This window comes from Strix uralensis, chromosome 21 (assembly GCF_047716275.1).
Source record: "Strix uralensis isolate ZFMK-TIS-50842 chromosome 21, bStrUra1, whole genome shotgun sequence".
NCBI lineage: Eukaryota > Metazoa > Chordata > Aves > Strigiformes > Strigidae > Strix > Strix uralensis.
In genome coordinates, this window is record NC_133992.1 from 2,046,404 (window position 1) to 2,060,802 (window position 14,399).

General features: G+C 46.9%; 2 protein-coding genes across 14 annotated transcripts in view; one reads left to right on the forward strand and one right to left on the reverse strand.

The window, feature by feature from the left end:
• Positions 1-118: 118 nt before the first annotated feature.
• CDC26 (cell division cycle 26) lies at positions 119-685 on the forward strand. Its single transcript, XM_074891132.1, has 2 exons — positions 119-252; positions 340-685. The coding sequence occupies exons 1-2, from the start codon at positions 172-174 to the stop codon at positions 526-528; spliced, it is 270 nt and encodes an 89-aa protein (XP_074747233.1). The 5' UTR covers positions 119-171; the 3' UTR covers positions 529-685.
• A 1,962-nt stretch (positions 686-2,647) lies between these two features.
• SLC31A1 (solute carrier family 31 member 1) overlaps positions 2,648-14,399 on the reverse strand; it is a 28,543-nt gene continuing 16,791 nt past the window's right edge. For 8 of the 13 annotated variants that reach the window (XM_074891021.1, XM_074891027.1, XM_074891024.1 and 5 more), the window contains 4 exons: positions 10,150-10,305; positions 7,776-7,848; positions 7,219-7,387; positions 2,648-6,553 (listed from right to left, as the gene is read on the reverse strand). In XM_074891021.1, coding sequence (XP_074747122.1) covers positions 6,352-6,553; positions 7,219-7,387; positions 7,776-7,848; positions 10,150-10,305 — 600 coding nt within the window. In that variant the 3' untranslated portion in view covers positions 2,648-6,351. Of the gene's footprint in view, positions 6,554-7,218; positions 7,388-7,775; positions 7,849-10,149; positions 10,306-10,996; positions 11,336-13,057; positions 13,207-14,399 lie in introns of those variants that run through there. The other 5 variants (XM_074891034.1, XM_074891030.1, XM_074891029.1 and 2 more) reach the window with 2 other exon arrangements.

Sequence of the window (14,399 nt, forward strand, 5' to 3'; positions counted from 1 at the left end):
GCTGGGAGGTGTGGCCAGACGGCGGGGCATGCCGGGAGGCGCGGTGCCCGTCAGCGGCAGGAGGCGCGAGGCACGCCGGGAAGTGTGGCTGGGGGCGCGGGGCATGCTGGGGGGTGTGGCCCGGGCGCGCGGGGCCCTGGCCGGCGGCGGCTGAGGCGGAGCGGTGGCGCCATGCTGCGGCGGAAGCCGACGCGTCTGGAGCTGAAGCTGGACGACATCGAGGAGTTCGAGAGCGTCCGGAAGGACCTGGAGGTGCGAGCGGGGCCGTCCGCGGCCGCCCCCGGGGGGCCCGTCTGCTGCCGCCCGGGAGCGCCCTGACGCGGCCCCTTTGCCCCGCAGAGCCGCAAGAAGCAGCGGGAGGACGTGGAGGGGGTGGCGGCCGGCGAGGAGGCGGCGGCGGCGGCGGCGGCCATCGCGCTGGGCGCCGACCACAAGAGCCGGGAGCAGATCATCAATGACCGCATCGGCTACAAGCCGCAGCCCAAGGCCGGCGGCCGCGCCGCCCACTTCGGCACCTTCGAGTTCTAGCGGCGGGGCGGAACAGGGCGCCCCGGGAGCCACCAGCCCCCCGCGCCAGCCGGGAGGGGCCCCGAGGCTGGGGGACGGGCCTCTCCCCCTTCCTTTTTGTTGTTTGTTTTTTGTTGAGTTTTTTAAGTTTCGTTAACACGCCCGTGAACGCCCCATGGCCAAGTGTTTTGTTTTAAATAAATACGTCTTTTTTAAAAAAAAAAAAAAAAAAATCACACGAGCTGCTTTAAATAGCTGTGGAGACCACGCAGGCAGGGATGGAAGCACCAAGACCACAGTGTTTCCTTTGCCTGTGTGCATCCTGATGGATGCAGGTGAGGAGGTGACACGCTGCCGCTGCAGAAGGATCTTCTGGGGATCTTTTGATTTAGTAATCTTAAAGGGAGCCAGTGGAATGTGTTCATTTAAACCTTTAGCCCCGAAAGTTGGTGACCTCACTAAGGAGAAGGTACTGGGCAGTGTCTGATGATAAGTGTTTGACAAGCCTGTGTGAATAAAGGTAGTGGGTGTCACAGCTCCAGGTGCAACTGGCAATCCTTCTTCCAGATGCTGCTCTGTCCTTTCCCGAGAGGCCAGGAGAGAAGCCCCATGTCTGATAAAATCACCTAGTGCCATATGTTTCACAGGGGTGGCTGCACAGCCGTGGGATGAGGATGGGGTCCTTAGCAGGGCAAACCTGGATGCAGTAGAACATACTGGGCACGTGGACGGGGAACAATATCCTGTATTTTCTGATTAAGCCATTTTTCCTTTACACTTACCCGTTCCACTTCCATTCAGCCCTGGGCAGTGCGTCACCCCAGTTGCACTGGTTTGTCACTCTGAGATGGGACTTCCAGGTAGTGACATTTGTTGCTTGGATCAAAGGTCACCAACTATTTCCTTATAGATGGTGTCAGGTAAAAAGCAGAGTCGGACAGATTTCTGACAGCACGTATCTGGATTTACAACATCAGCTGCCTGGGCACGTGAGGAGGCTGAGGGGAGACTTCATTGTCCTCTACAACTCCCTGAAAGGAGGGTGCAGAGAGGGGGGATGAGTCTCTTGAGCCAAGGAACCAGCGCCAGGACAAGAGGGAATGGCCTCAAGCTGCGCCAGGGCAGGGTCAGACTGGCTCTTAGGAAGGATTTCTTTGCAGAAGGGGCTGTTGGGCGTTGGAACGGGCTGCCCAGGGCAGGGGGGGGTCCCCATCCCTGGAGGGGTTGAAGAGTCAGGTTGACCCAGCGCTGAGGGATCTGGTGGAGTTGGGAACGGTCAGGGTGAGGTTCATGGTTGGACTGGAGGAGCTTCAAGGGCTTTTCCAAACTGGATGATTCTGTGATTCTGTGAACTTAAAACTTTTCAAACTGCTCATCAGACAGGACAGAGCCATGGTCTGGCCTAGAGCAGAGCTGCTTTAGCAGTCTAACACCACATAAAACTATCAGGGATCGCTCTGCTATTCCCAGCACACCCCAGGTCTGACAGGGAAACATTCTGGGACATTCCAGGCATCCTTTGGCTGCACAGGGGAAGAAAAACCAACCCAGCCCCTCATTTCTTTTGTAGGGATGAATACAGTGTAGAGTAAAACTCTGGGAGGCAGAGTGTTCCTTGCTGCGCAGAGACACCTTCCATGCACTGAGGGGGCTTATTATCACAGCTCCCTAAAACTTGGTCCTTTGACTCCTCCCTCGGTAGGGGAAAACGGATCTGGGAGGCACCAGTTCCTCCTTCCATCTCGGCTTTCCTCACACTGCAAAGTGTAACTGGACTGACACAAACGGTGACTCACCTCAGTCACTTCCCACATTCCTCTTCCGGCAGCTTTAGGGCTTATTGTTGGTGGCTGGGGTGGGCCCAGAGGATGCAGCTCCTCATGCCCATCCCCACCACGCGAAGATGGACGCTCGGCCCCTGCTGCTCACCCCCACGTCACAGCAGGCACCGAAAAGTCCTGCCAGAGACAAGGGGCTGGGGAAGGCCAGGCTGGAGTTGCCCGGCTGCAGGGCCTCTTGCTAATAAAAACAGGCACTTCCTCTCGGGGTGACTTTCTGAATGCTGCAGGAAGAGCCACCAGCCGCCACTTCAGCTGCAGTCTGCATTGAGCATTGTTTCCAAAACACACATCCACCACAGTAAAATGCAATCTATTTTATTGGTTAATTATATACAGGAGATTCTTGATATTCACAGTAATATTAGACAAGTTACCTCCACAAAGAGCAAGAGTAAAACCAAAAAAGACAGTCCACTGTAAACAAAACTAGAAATCCTGCTGGATTTGGTGGGACTGGCTCCAGACAAGCTGAAAAGGCACTCAAAGAAAAGCAACAAAAGCCAGCTGGTGAACACAGCCTGGATACTTTTTGCACTTCTTCCAGGATGATAATCCAGAAGCAAAGCACGTGGAGACCAAACATCAGGGTACAAAGAGACGCCAGACATCACGTTCCAAGCATGCTACATGTGTGTTATACAAATTTAATTTCCTCAAGTCTCGTAATCATTAGAGTCCTCACCTCCCTCCAAGCACTACTTAATGCAAGTTTAGTGTTATCAGGACAACTTTAAATACAGCCAGCAGAACGGTTGGGACTGCACCAAAAGCAGTCAGTAGGGAGGCCAGGTTTTGCCCAGACTCTGGTAAAGCAAACAGCAACCTGGGCCAAGAACATGGCAGCTGGTGGCATCTGGTTGGACCAGGGGGAGGCTGGGACACAGGGAGGTAGGTGGCTTCTCTGGATTGTCAACATTGAACCAAAAGCATGGCCAAAGCTGGCAGGGAGACACGGACTGGAAACGTCCCTTTCTCAGTTGTGCCGTGCTGTATCAGCGAGCTCAGAGGCAGAGAGGACACAGCCCTCCAGCTTCTCTCCTTAACCGCCTTCCCAGCTTGGGCTCCCATTTCTAACAACTCAGGTACTGGGCTCCCATTTCTAACTCAGGTACTGCCCAGTGCTCAAACCATCGTTCTTACAGGCTGCTGGAAGGCAGCTGGGGCACTCGCTAGACACTTGGGAGACTTCTGCCCAGGTTCCTGCTCCCCAAGTGACCACTGCGAGGTCAGCGTCACTCCCCTCTCTGCACACAGGAGAAAGCTGTGTGCCCTCTCTTGTGGGAGCGTGGGGAGGAGATGACCCTTTGAAAACAGAGGTACTCATCCTTGGGGAGAAACAATTTCAAGGGCACAGATTAAGAATGAGGCAGAAAGCTAAAAAGAGAACCAAGTTTATACTGGAAAAGCCACAGCTATTGCCTAATCTCCAAGTCATCCATCTCTGATCACTTGAATCAGAGAATTCAAGTCTGGTCACTTGAATACAAGGAAAGGTGGCTAAAAGGTCATAGCGAGAGGGTCAGGCCAAGCAGAGGTTCTATTTGAGAGAAAGACACAGCAAGAGGTATATGAAGTAACTACTGTCATCACGCAAAGCCACTCGTGACTACAGCCTGTAATCAGACATCCCTGTAAGGGCAACAACTCCAGCTCGTTCAAGAGAAACCGATCGAAGAGGTGTTGGCAACATCAGCTCTGAACTCCTTCAGGGATCAAGCCCCTGCAGTGTAAAGCTTTCAAAACATAAACAACCATCTGCAGCACTTAACTGCCTCAATTTTCTCTGACAAACACCAAGATTTCCTCACAGCTCTCTCGCAGGGATTGGAGGGGTCTGTTTTCCATTCTCACAGAGAGCCGTGATTGCTTAGAGGGCACAGAAGATTTTTACCTTTGTGACGGATACAGAGAGAGGGCATCTGTATCTCCTTCTGCAGTCTGCTACAAACATAACTCCCTTCAAAAACCAGACCAGGGAAGAGCTTTTCCTGTCTCTCATCAGGAGGTGGCTGGAATTTTTCCATGAAAATAACTTTGCCTCCTTCACCCAGATGCAAATTTGCTACAGAAAGAGGCTCTTTAGAAACCTAAGCCTGCTTTTAACTCATCTCCTTTTATTCTGTATAAATAGACTGTCCAAAGAAAACAAAATGTCCAAATAAATAGCTGGCATCAACCCAGGACAGTTGACTTTAGATGGTGCGATCCAAGATCCTGGTAGTGGCAGTAACAGATTTCCTGCTGCCTTTCAAAGAGGGTGGGAGGCTGAGGGTGGGCTCTGTGCTGCTGTAGTAGCATCAGCACAGCGAAGAGCAACGTACACAGGGATGGGCCTCGCCCTGAAAGGCTTATGGGCTAAAGAAATGTAATTCCTCTTCAAAGATCAGCTTTCCCTACACAGCTACTGCTAACAGTGTGACTAGTAGCATCTTCGGAGAAAAAACTGCTACTGCATGTGCCCGAATACTTTCCTCTCAAAAGGATTCCCTGTTCTCATGGCACATCCCAGACATCAGTCCCAGCCTGAAAGTGGTGTCTGTTTTTCAGTGCCTTTCTGAAAATCCAACCATCTTCCCTTTCAGCCAGTTACAGGCACAAATTGGGCATCCCGAGGAGAATGAAGACTTTGCACCATACTCTGCACAACATTCCCTACAACAAGAAGCAGTTTAAGAATGAAGTGCTAAACCAAAACTGCTCCCTAGAAAACCCAAAGCATGTTCTGGGCATCACACACACAGGAAGCTGCTTTCGCCTGTGTCACAGCCTGTCCTGCCCGTGAAACGCGCCGAGCTCACAGCACGGAACAAGTTCTTTACTGTGCTACAACACTTGCCCACCACTGGCACTGATAACTCTTACATCTCCAAGCTAACATGGTCACAGCATGATTATTAAGACAAAGAGGAGTCATCTGGGTCAGGAATACTTTTTCATCAGCCTAAACTGCTCCAAATTTCACTGGAGACCAAAGGCTGCTGTAGTCCTATCTTTTCTTTCTTATCTTCCCCAAATCTCTCCTTTACAGGAATAGGGTTGACTTCCTTCATCTCAATCAAGGAATCATTATTTAGCTCTTGCCTCATTTACAGAACTAGTTTTAGTGAACCAACAGTCTAGCTCTAGATCCATCCAGGTGTAATTCAACATGAAGTAAATGAGGGTTCAATGGTTTATTTAAAATCTTTTTGCCCTGTAAATACACAATTGTTGTCCTGCATCTACTCTGTATATTTCCATGATTGGGAAGTGAGAGCAGCCAAACCCAAACGTTACCACTTGACGCCAAGTAAAGCTGCTGGATACATCAGAAGATTAGCAACACTCATCGTACTCTGATGGGCTTGGAGGACAGACTCATCTAGACCCCTGAAGCACACGGGTCACATACTTATGTCAAAGTACTCCCTTGCCAGGACACACCTGAGTGTGTCTAATGTGCAGCACCAAATCTGCCTCAGAGGCTGAGTCCTTCTGCATCAGAAGGTGTCATTGGCCCCAAAAGCCACAATGCCAGGGAGATCTCCTCCCCAGCATTATGTACATATTGAAAAAAAGTAAAATTAAAATAGCCATTTGCACACGTAGGCTCCATTGGCAACTTCAATCTTTACCCTACTGTTCATAAAACCCTCACAGATGAGCATTTGCAATTTAAAAATAAAATGGTTTTTTTTGTGTTTTGTTTTTTTTTAAAGAATAATTTCTACATTTCTGTCAGCCAACTAATTTCAATCACTGCATAATCTAAGAATAAAGCAAATCCTAGCCAAGAATGGCTACCACGGGACCCTCAAGAGTCAGCCCTGCTGCCAGTCTGCAGCAAAGGGGAGCAGCATACCCCAGCTCCTCACATCCCCACACCCCAGCTAGGAACTTGTGGTGAACTCCAGTTGATTTTCTTCAGATTGATTCTCTTTCAGCTTAGGAATGATCCAGTCCTCATGATGGCTGCGCTTCAAGAGAGCAGTGGGGTGGAGAGGCTTCTGGGCAGCATCCAGTGTTAATGGCAGTGCTCCGTGATATCCACAACAACTGCCTTTTTCCAGCTGAAGAAGAAATAGCCCGTCCCTGCCCCTGCCGCCACGGCTATGCAGAGGTATCCGTTGTACGTCATGAAGATCAGCATGAGGAAGTAACTGACCACGACTTGAATGATGTGCAGTACAGTCTGCAGGAGGTGAGGGAAGCTCAGCATCTGCTGTCTGAAAACACAAAACCCAAAGAACAGTCAGCATCCACGAGACAGAGGCGGGAAAAGGCACATCCCCGAAGAGAAAACTTAGCTCTTAGGCTGACAGGATGCCAAGGTGGGCATGAAATGGCAGAGAAGATAACAAAGAAGGTTGGACATAGACTTCTGCATGCATCTGTCACTTGTAACTGTGTTTTTCCCCACAGAGCTGACTGATAACAAAGAAAGCACGGTACTTGCTGGGAGGACAAAACTTTTAGCTGAGGAATGGACTTCTACAAGCTTATTGTACCCCCACATTTAATAAGCAGAATGGCTTCTTTTCTGAGCAGAGGCTTTGACTACCTGTCAACAGAAAGATCCTGAGTATTTTCTGTCAGGATCGCTGGCTGTAAGACACAAATCTGTTCCTGGGAACTCCACAAATGTGTTCATTACTGCTTTGGAAAAAAAAAAAAACAAGCTTATTTGACTCCTTGCTGCTTTCCTCCTTTTGTTCCTAAAGGGTGGCCAAGTGACTCAAGCACAGTGCCCTCCAGTGTCAAGCAGTGTTCCAATCTGGAGTCAATACACTTTGCAGAGAGTGATACTGGCTGCATAAAGTTTTTCCTGTCCCAGTTTTAGCCTTTGTCAGCTGCAGAAGAAGTTTGTCTTAGAATTAAGTGAAATTCTTACCCAACAGTTTTGTGCGTCTCCATCAAGATAGTGCCATTGGGACCTGGCACTGGCATGGAGTTGTATCGAATGCTGACTTGGGATTTACGGAGCAGACACTCTCGAGCAATCTTAAGGCCTTCATAAAACATGGCCAGGAAGAAGACAGCCACAAAAGCACCAGCCATTTCTGACAAAAGAAGAAACATTATTGTACCTGTGCAACAAAAGCCATTTGCTTCAAAACACGTCAGAAGAGACACTGTGTGATTCAACAACCCCATCACTGCACAGGCTATGGCTGTGTGCACACATGTACAGACAGTGAATGGGAATTTCATCCATACACTAATGGGAATTTCACCCCTGAATTGAAACCAGCAATCACTGTTGCTAATAAGACCAGCCAAATTCTCAAACAATACAAACATCTCTCTTTTTCTTTCACCCCACAGATGCCATTTAAAAGACTCAATGCAGTGTGCCTGCATATTTTTGGCATAAATAGCAAGATAATACCTGAAACATTAATCAGTTGCAAACTTTTTGTTTGGACTGGACAAGACAGTTTTACTAACCTCCAGGAGTATTGATTATAAGTCCCGAAAACAGCAATGGCACATTCTCATAGCTGAAGTGGAAAGTCATTGCCTGCCCAAAACATAAAGAACATCAAGATGAGCCTGAATAGCTCATCCTGAGATGGAGCTCACAAGAAGATTTAGCAAAGGTTTTTGTATTATGACAAGAACTTAGATCATTTCAGCTAGTCACCAGATAGACTCGAAGAAACTCTTCAGTAAATCTAGTGTAACGCACACAAGCGAGACATGGCTAAAGATGCTCCAGGTTCCAGCTGCTTCTAGTGGGCAGCTTTTTAGGCAGTGTCCCCGGGCAGAAGGCACTGTCCTTCACAGTACCTGCTACAGAAAAGTGCCTTCTCCTTGCTTTTGGAGCTCCTTTTCTCCTCAGCATCAGAAGCAGTCAAGGCTTGGGGATGTCTCTGTGGAGCTCTTCCTTGCCTCCTCATGACTACTCACGGGCTGTGGTACAGGGCACTTTCTTCTCTCACCCTGACCTCCTGTGAGCTCACATGGATAAGGGCTTGTATAGCTGAATCCTCTGGTCCCATCCTGCACTGTGCCAGCAGACTATTGTCTCTCTACAGAGAAGTGCCATATCCCATGGGAAATAGAGGCCTAAATACAGGTACAACAAGGAGTATATATATAAGGCAGCACCACAGCTTCCCCTGGGTGAAAATAAGGGCTCCTGAACCTGCACAGGAAGCTCTGATCCCCCAGCCAGCTAGAGTACATATAATCTTCCCATCCAGGTAAATACATTGCAGTTTAGCAGGTCTTAACCGCAGCTGCATACACTGTTTTCACATGTAAAGTACTCACTAAGCTAGAGGAAATTCTCTTTGAACTCCTCTCATTGCTTAATTAAGGTTATTTGCTAAAGATCAGAATTACGATTAATTTTAGCATCCATAAGAATCAGCAGACACTCATTATCCCCAGAGCAAAAATTACCATCTTTCAGAGAGTACTTCCATTTCTTTAATGAATTTAACATTTTTACATTTAAAACAAAAACCACACAAACCAAAGAGCATTACAGCCTTGTTTTATAAACCACAGCTGAAAGAGCCTGCTACTCGGTGCAAGTGAGGAATGGGAATATGCATACATTAAAACGTGTTCAGTCTGTTATCTAAGATGCTGTACCTATTTACTTCCTTCCCTGACAGTTTTATGTGCAATGTTAACTCAAAATCTTGTGCAATCACAGTTTTTTAGTTGTAGGGTAAGGCAGGATCCTGTAACTATCCATTGAAGATAAGAGCACTTGACACTTGTAAAGAAACAACATTTACAGATCAAAGAAAGTCAACACTCCGCTGTTAGATTACATGAAGAGCTTGATAAAGACATCAGTGACAATGCTGGACTGTAAGTTCCACCAGCACTAATGGGCTTTGTACTGGGCCATGTTCACGAAGGGGAAGGCTGTCCTAGCCCTCTTTTCTCCTGCTATGTTACTGTTTGCAGTATAAGAAGCAGCAGTGATTCTCGATCCCTTCTTCAGGGCATATAGCTGGCAGGTGAACTTTAACTGAAGGCTTGCAAAATATACTCCTGAGTATATTCTCATTTGAAATGGAAACACTCTCTCCTCTCCTTCCAAAGTTTAACCATAGTCATGTTTTAATAACCTGAAACTCACTCCAAAACTTTTCAGAAAAGGGAGAAAAAGCTGAAAAAGTCCCTAGAACTGGCTACACACAAACCCAGATCCTACAGTCATCTCCATGGGAACTCTGGCCAGGATTTCTGCAAAGCTTCAGTGATGCCAGCACGCACAAGTCTGAACTTGTTTAAATCAAAGCTAGCTAGAGCAGCAGGATTCAGGACCAACACAGCCTTAACACCAACGTGGCAAAGAGCCCTGGTAGCACTTTGCTCGCCAAACTGAGCGCGTACTTAAAGTTCAGGAGGAAAAGGGCACAGAGGTTGGTTGCCTGCAGGTCAGCACAATCCATCATACTAGTGTGCAATCCTCTCAGTGCTGGTTAAGGCTTCTGCCAACACTAACGGCCCGAAGAACTCCATCCACCTCCATTTCTTGCAGGAAAATGTTTACTTTGCATTTCTGCCTTTAGCTGGCTACAGAGCAGATACCAGGCTGGCTGCTAGAAAGGTTTTTGCAAGAAAAGACCATTTTGCCAAAGGATGTCCAGCTCTGAAATACATTTCATGTTGCATATCACCTCATGCCACTTCTTTATTCCAGAAGAGCCACAGTGGGGTCTGTATTTTAACTGAATTGATTCATGCTTTCCACAGCTAAGTTTAATTTCCAGTTCTTGTAGCCTTTAAGGTGACAAGTTACTCTGAACCACAGACAAGGAGAAGTTTTCTGGTTAATTATGACTTTTCCACTTACCATCATCATCATGTCAGATCCATGACCATGTCCTGGGGCTGCCGTCGAATGGTGATGTTCAGGAGGATGCGTGACTGGCAACATGGAGCTGTTCATGTGATCGTGAGACATCTTTACAACAGAGATATTCAAAAAGGCACGTAGAAAAGTTGGACCCTGAAAAAAAAAAATAATAAGAAGCACTTTTCTAAAAGAATATGGTCTCTCTACTGCTACTACAAGAGAAAAGACTCTAAACCACTGAGAACTACTGCCTGCAGATAAACTTCTGGAGCATCCTCACAGTCCTGCACTCTGACTACAGAGAACACACGGCAAAGTGAGCAGGACAATTTAAAGGAGGTGTGTCCCTCTGAGCTTTACATCATTGTATTGCTGCACCATCCTAAACATTCTTGCCAGAAAGGCACCCTAATCTGATTGAGGTAGCACATGGGGACAAGTGCTCAGCATAAATAAACATTTCTTATCTGTAAGAGGAAAAAACCCAAGCCTCTTCTCAATTGCAGGCATGCAAGAGGCAAAAATATCTCAAGCCCCATTTTAAATTGCATATACTAAAGGATCAGGTTACAATATTTCTCTTAATTGACAGTTATGCATTTTATTGGGAACATGTTTAACAAAGAAATTATGTTAGGTGATACAAGACCTATTACCAGGCAAAGGTCTGCAATGGCCACAGGCAAACCAATTTCATTTCCATGAGTTTTACATTGTCACATCTCCCCTCTAATCACATTACACACAGTGAGAGACACACTCAAAAGGCTGCCAGTCCAAATCCCTAATCTGGTTACTGCAAATCAGGTATGTCTGGACACACTGTGTTAAAATAAAAATACACCTTGTGGCTAGATGTGGACATGGCTTCCGCACTCTGCACATCCCCAGCACAATTTGGGATGGAACGAGGGGCAATTTCTGATGTGAAATGAAAAGTCACCAGGTGGGAACAGCAACAGGAAACAACTTGGGAATACCAGTCAGTCCTGAAACAACAGCATCTGTCAGTGTGACAGAGCCAGGCAAAGGCAACCCTAGCATAGTCCAGGTGAGATACCACTAAGCATAAGTAAGTACTGACACTGTTGTGCTGGACCCTGTCTGGAATATTGCGTACCCTCCCGGTCTAGTCCAGCACTCAGGTAAAAGCAAGTGAAATAAAAAACAAAGTTAAGTTTAAAAAAAAAAAAAAAAGAGAGATGTACTTCCTTCCAGATAAATCATCAGGAGTGTTTACAACTGGGAAAAAAAAGCTTTTTAAGCTAAAAGACAGTATGGTGTTTGAACAGATAGCTATGAATACATTTAGCTTGGAAAGGGAAAATGAAACTCTAGAAGAGATCTCTAAACTGGAAGCAGCACTAGCAATCAAAACCCCAAATGGCAAGCAGCTGATGGTAGAGCTGGTGTGTGACAGTGACCGTATGACACAGCTGGGCAGGAATCACAGGTGGCCCAGAACACAACTGTCAGTGCAGCAGTGACCGGGGTGATCTCAAAAGGATTTGGAGTTAAAAAGAACAATGAGAGAAGTTAAAGATTTGGGGAAGATAAGGAATCAAAGTCAGCAGTGCTGGTGAAGAGAAAGAATTAATACACCCTGCAAACACTGAAATTCAATAATGTAAGGAAGCACCTGTATGCACCCAAGTCAGCTGGCACAAGCTACACCAGCAATACACAGCTCAGGTATTTTCTGCATCTCTGTGCAGATGAAGTTTGTAGCCAATCTCCTATTGCATTAGAAAAACTTCACCGTAACTCCCCTGGAAAGTTAACTTGTAATATAATCTGAGTGGCACTGGCTAAAAGCAGAATGTACCCCTTGTCCATATTTCTGCTAGTATTTTTTAGCTCACTCTGCCCCCAATTTGTGCTTAAATATTAAGACCAGAAAAATGTTCAGGGGGAGGAAAAAACAGAGAGACCAATGCAAGAAGCAGCTCACCTGACCAGAAAAGCATCACCAAAGGCTATCTGCAGAATGGTGTATTTTCATACAGCATAGCTTTGAAGATGATACTGTTCCAGAAATGAAATGTTGAAGCACTAGAACTGATGTTCCAAAATACAAACACTTGGGAAAGGAAAGAATCCTCTGCCAAGACACACAAACTTCAAATCATCTTTTGCAGCAGGGAAGGAAGAACAGCCGAAGTGCTTTGCACCACAGGATCAAAGATCAGTGTGCTGCAAGAGGAAAGAAGTAACGTAGGAACCTCCCCTCTCACCCAGCCAAAATCTCATCTCCTCCCTCTTCTTTTTTTCAGCTGGTATCGCTTTTGCTTTGGATGCAACGTTTTTGCTAGTGACTACTGTACAATTTGATTATTTATTCATTTTAGGATTTCATGCTCCCGCCAAACTCTGCAGACTCCATACGCTCCACAGGAGCCCTGGATGTTTACCAGATTAAAAACTCTCTTCGTGGTTGGGTTGTGTCCCACTTCTCACTAATTTATCATTACTGGTCTTCAAAAAGGGAGAAACAGGGGGTGTGTTCTCTAGGTATTTACTGTGTATTAACAAACAACAAGGTCAAGTATTCCCAAGCGGCTGCAGGGATGGGCAGGGTCTCAGTACAGGTTACCAAGAGCATGCTTGATGCTCACCCGTGTAGCTCCTTCCTACCCTGCTATACTAGTGCTCCAACGCCAAATCCAACCCCCTACTGCAGTTACCCAACACTGAAAGATATTTTATGAGATCCTGAAAAGAATGGGATATTAAGTAGCGTAAGAGGAATCTAGACTGAGCCACTTCAACTGTCTTTTGTGTTACCAACACAAGGATAAATTTCTGTTTAAAAGTAAATCACTTCCAGTGGAACACCCCAGAACAATCAGACTCTGAGTTACAACTTAGGAGGTCTCTACCTACGCCTTGGGGTAAAAACCAGTACCTAGGGCAGCAGCAGCAACAGGTTAATGGCTGTGTAATATCTGAAGCTGTAAATCTCTGGTTTGCTTGCGCAGACTCTTAAGAGACGAGCTGACTGACATGGAGCTGACATGGAGAAGGGCGCTGTTTTTAATAAGTCTGACTCCATACCTGGAGGAAAAAAATCCACACACGTAAGTTTCTATTATCGCAAATTCTTTAAATAGGTTTAGTCTTGTACAAACCCAGCACTTCAGCAGCAGGTATTTTTGTCTGAATGGGTGACTTGATCTCTCGACTGCTGTTTGCACAGAAAGGGAGGCACTGGAGTGGATTCCTGAGCACGCCCTGGTGAGGGGATCTGGAACAGACTGTGGCTGCAGCAGGCTCAGGTATTTTGAAGCATTTGCACAGCTAAAGGGCACAGACCTCAGGGTGCACCTGCCTCGATGCATCCAAGGGACACACACACACAAGGATTTTTTTTGTACTCTGCTGTAGCCTACCTCATAAGAAAACAAACTGGGTGGGACAGGAGAGAGGAATGAGGAAATTCTCTCCAGGGCTTGTTTCTTTCCCTCTTAGTACCTCACCCCAGGTCAGCGGAGCCACAGCCTCCATTTCATGACCCCTCAAATTCGTAAGGAAAACAGCAAGACTCAGAGCTACACACAGGACTCGTATTTTAAGTCATGGTCTTGGAGCAGGGCTGCCCTCAGCACATAGGTGGGCTCTGGTCAGGTAGAGGTTTGTGTCCCTCTGCTGCAATGCCACCTTGGCAGCTCAGCAAACCAAGCTGGGGCCGGGAGATGTGCAGCCAGGAGCAGGATGTGACAACAAACTGTTAGCTCAAGTTAAGCATTAGGACTTGCTTTTACCCTCTACCAACATTTAACTAGTGCTGCTTCATCTCACACATACAAGGAAGCCACATTCACAACTCCAGGGCACAGAGAAAGGGAGGAACGGTAGGTTTCTGTTGTGTACTGGCAACAGTGGGTTTACAGCAGGTAAACGAGCTGGACCTGGTGAGATGCCAAACACAAAACAGTCTTCTCAAGCAAGTCTCTGCCATAAAATGACTGCCATCATACATAACCTCCACCACAGTTTCCCAATCTATTGTTTCTGCCCTGTTAATCCAGAATCCCGACACTCCACAGTAAATCACAGTTTTTCCTGTGGCAAACAGCCTTCCAGACATCCAGGGGAGATACAGCTTTTAATGCAGAAACACAGGACGTGCAGAAACAGGACAGACTATGGGAAGGATCTGCTGAGCTCCCAGAAAGTACTTTACAAATTAGCTCGGTATGAAACATGGTGTGCAAACAGAGCTCCTTAAAGTCACATTCAAAAGGAAT

Bases quoted from the DNA above. Each gene is read 5' to 3' on its own strand.
- CDC26 (XM_074891132.1), top strand. From the start codon at position 172: ATGCTGCGGCGGAAGCCGACGCGTCTGGAGCTGAAGCTGGACGACATC. The intron at 253-339 runs GTGCGAGCGGGG...TTTGCCCCGCAG, and splicing joins GCGTCCGGAAGGACCTGGAG to AGCCGCAAGAAGCAGCGGGA.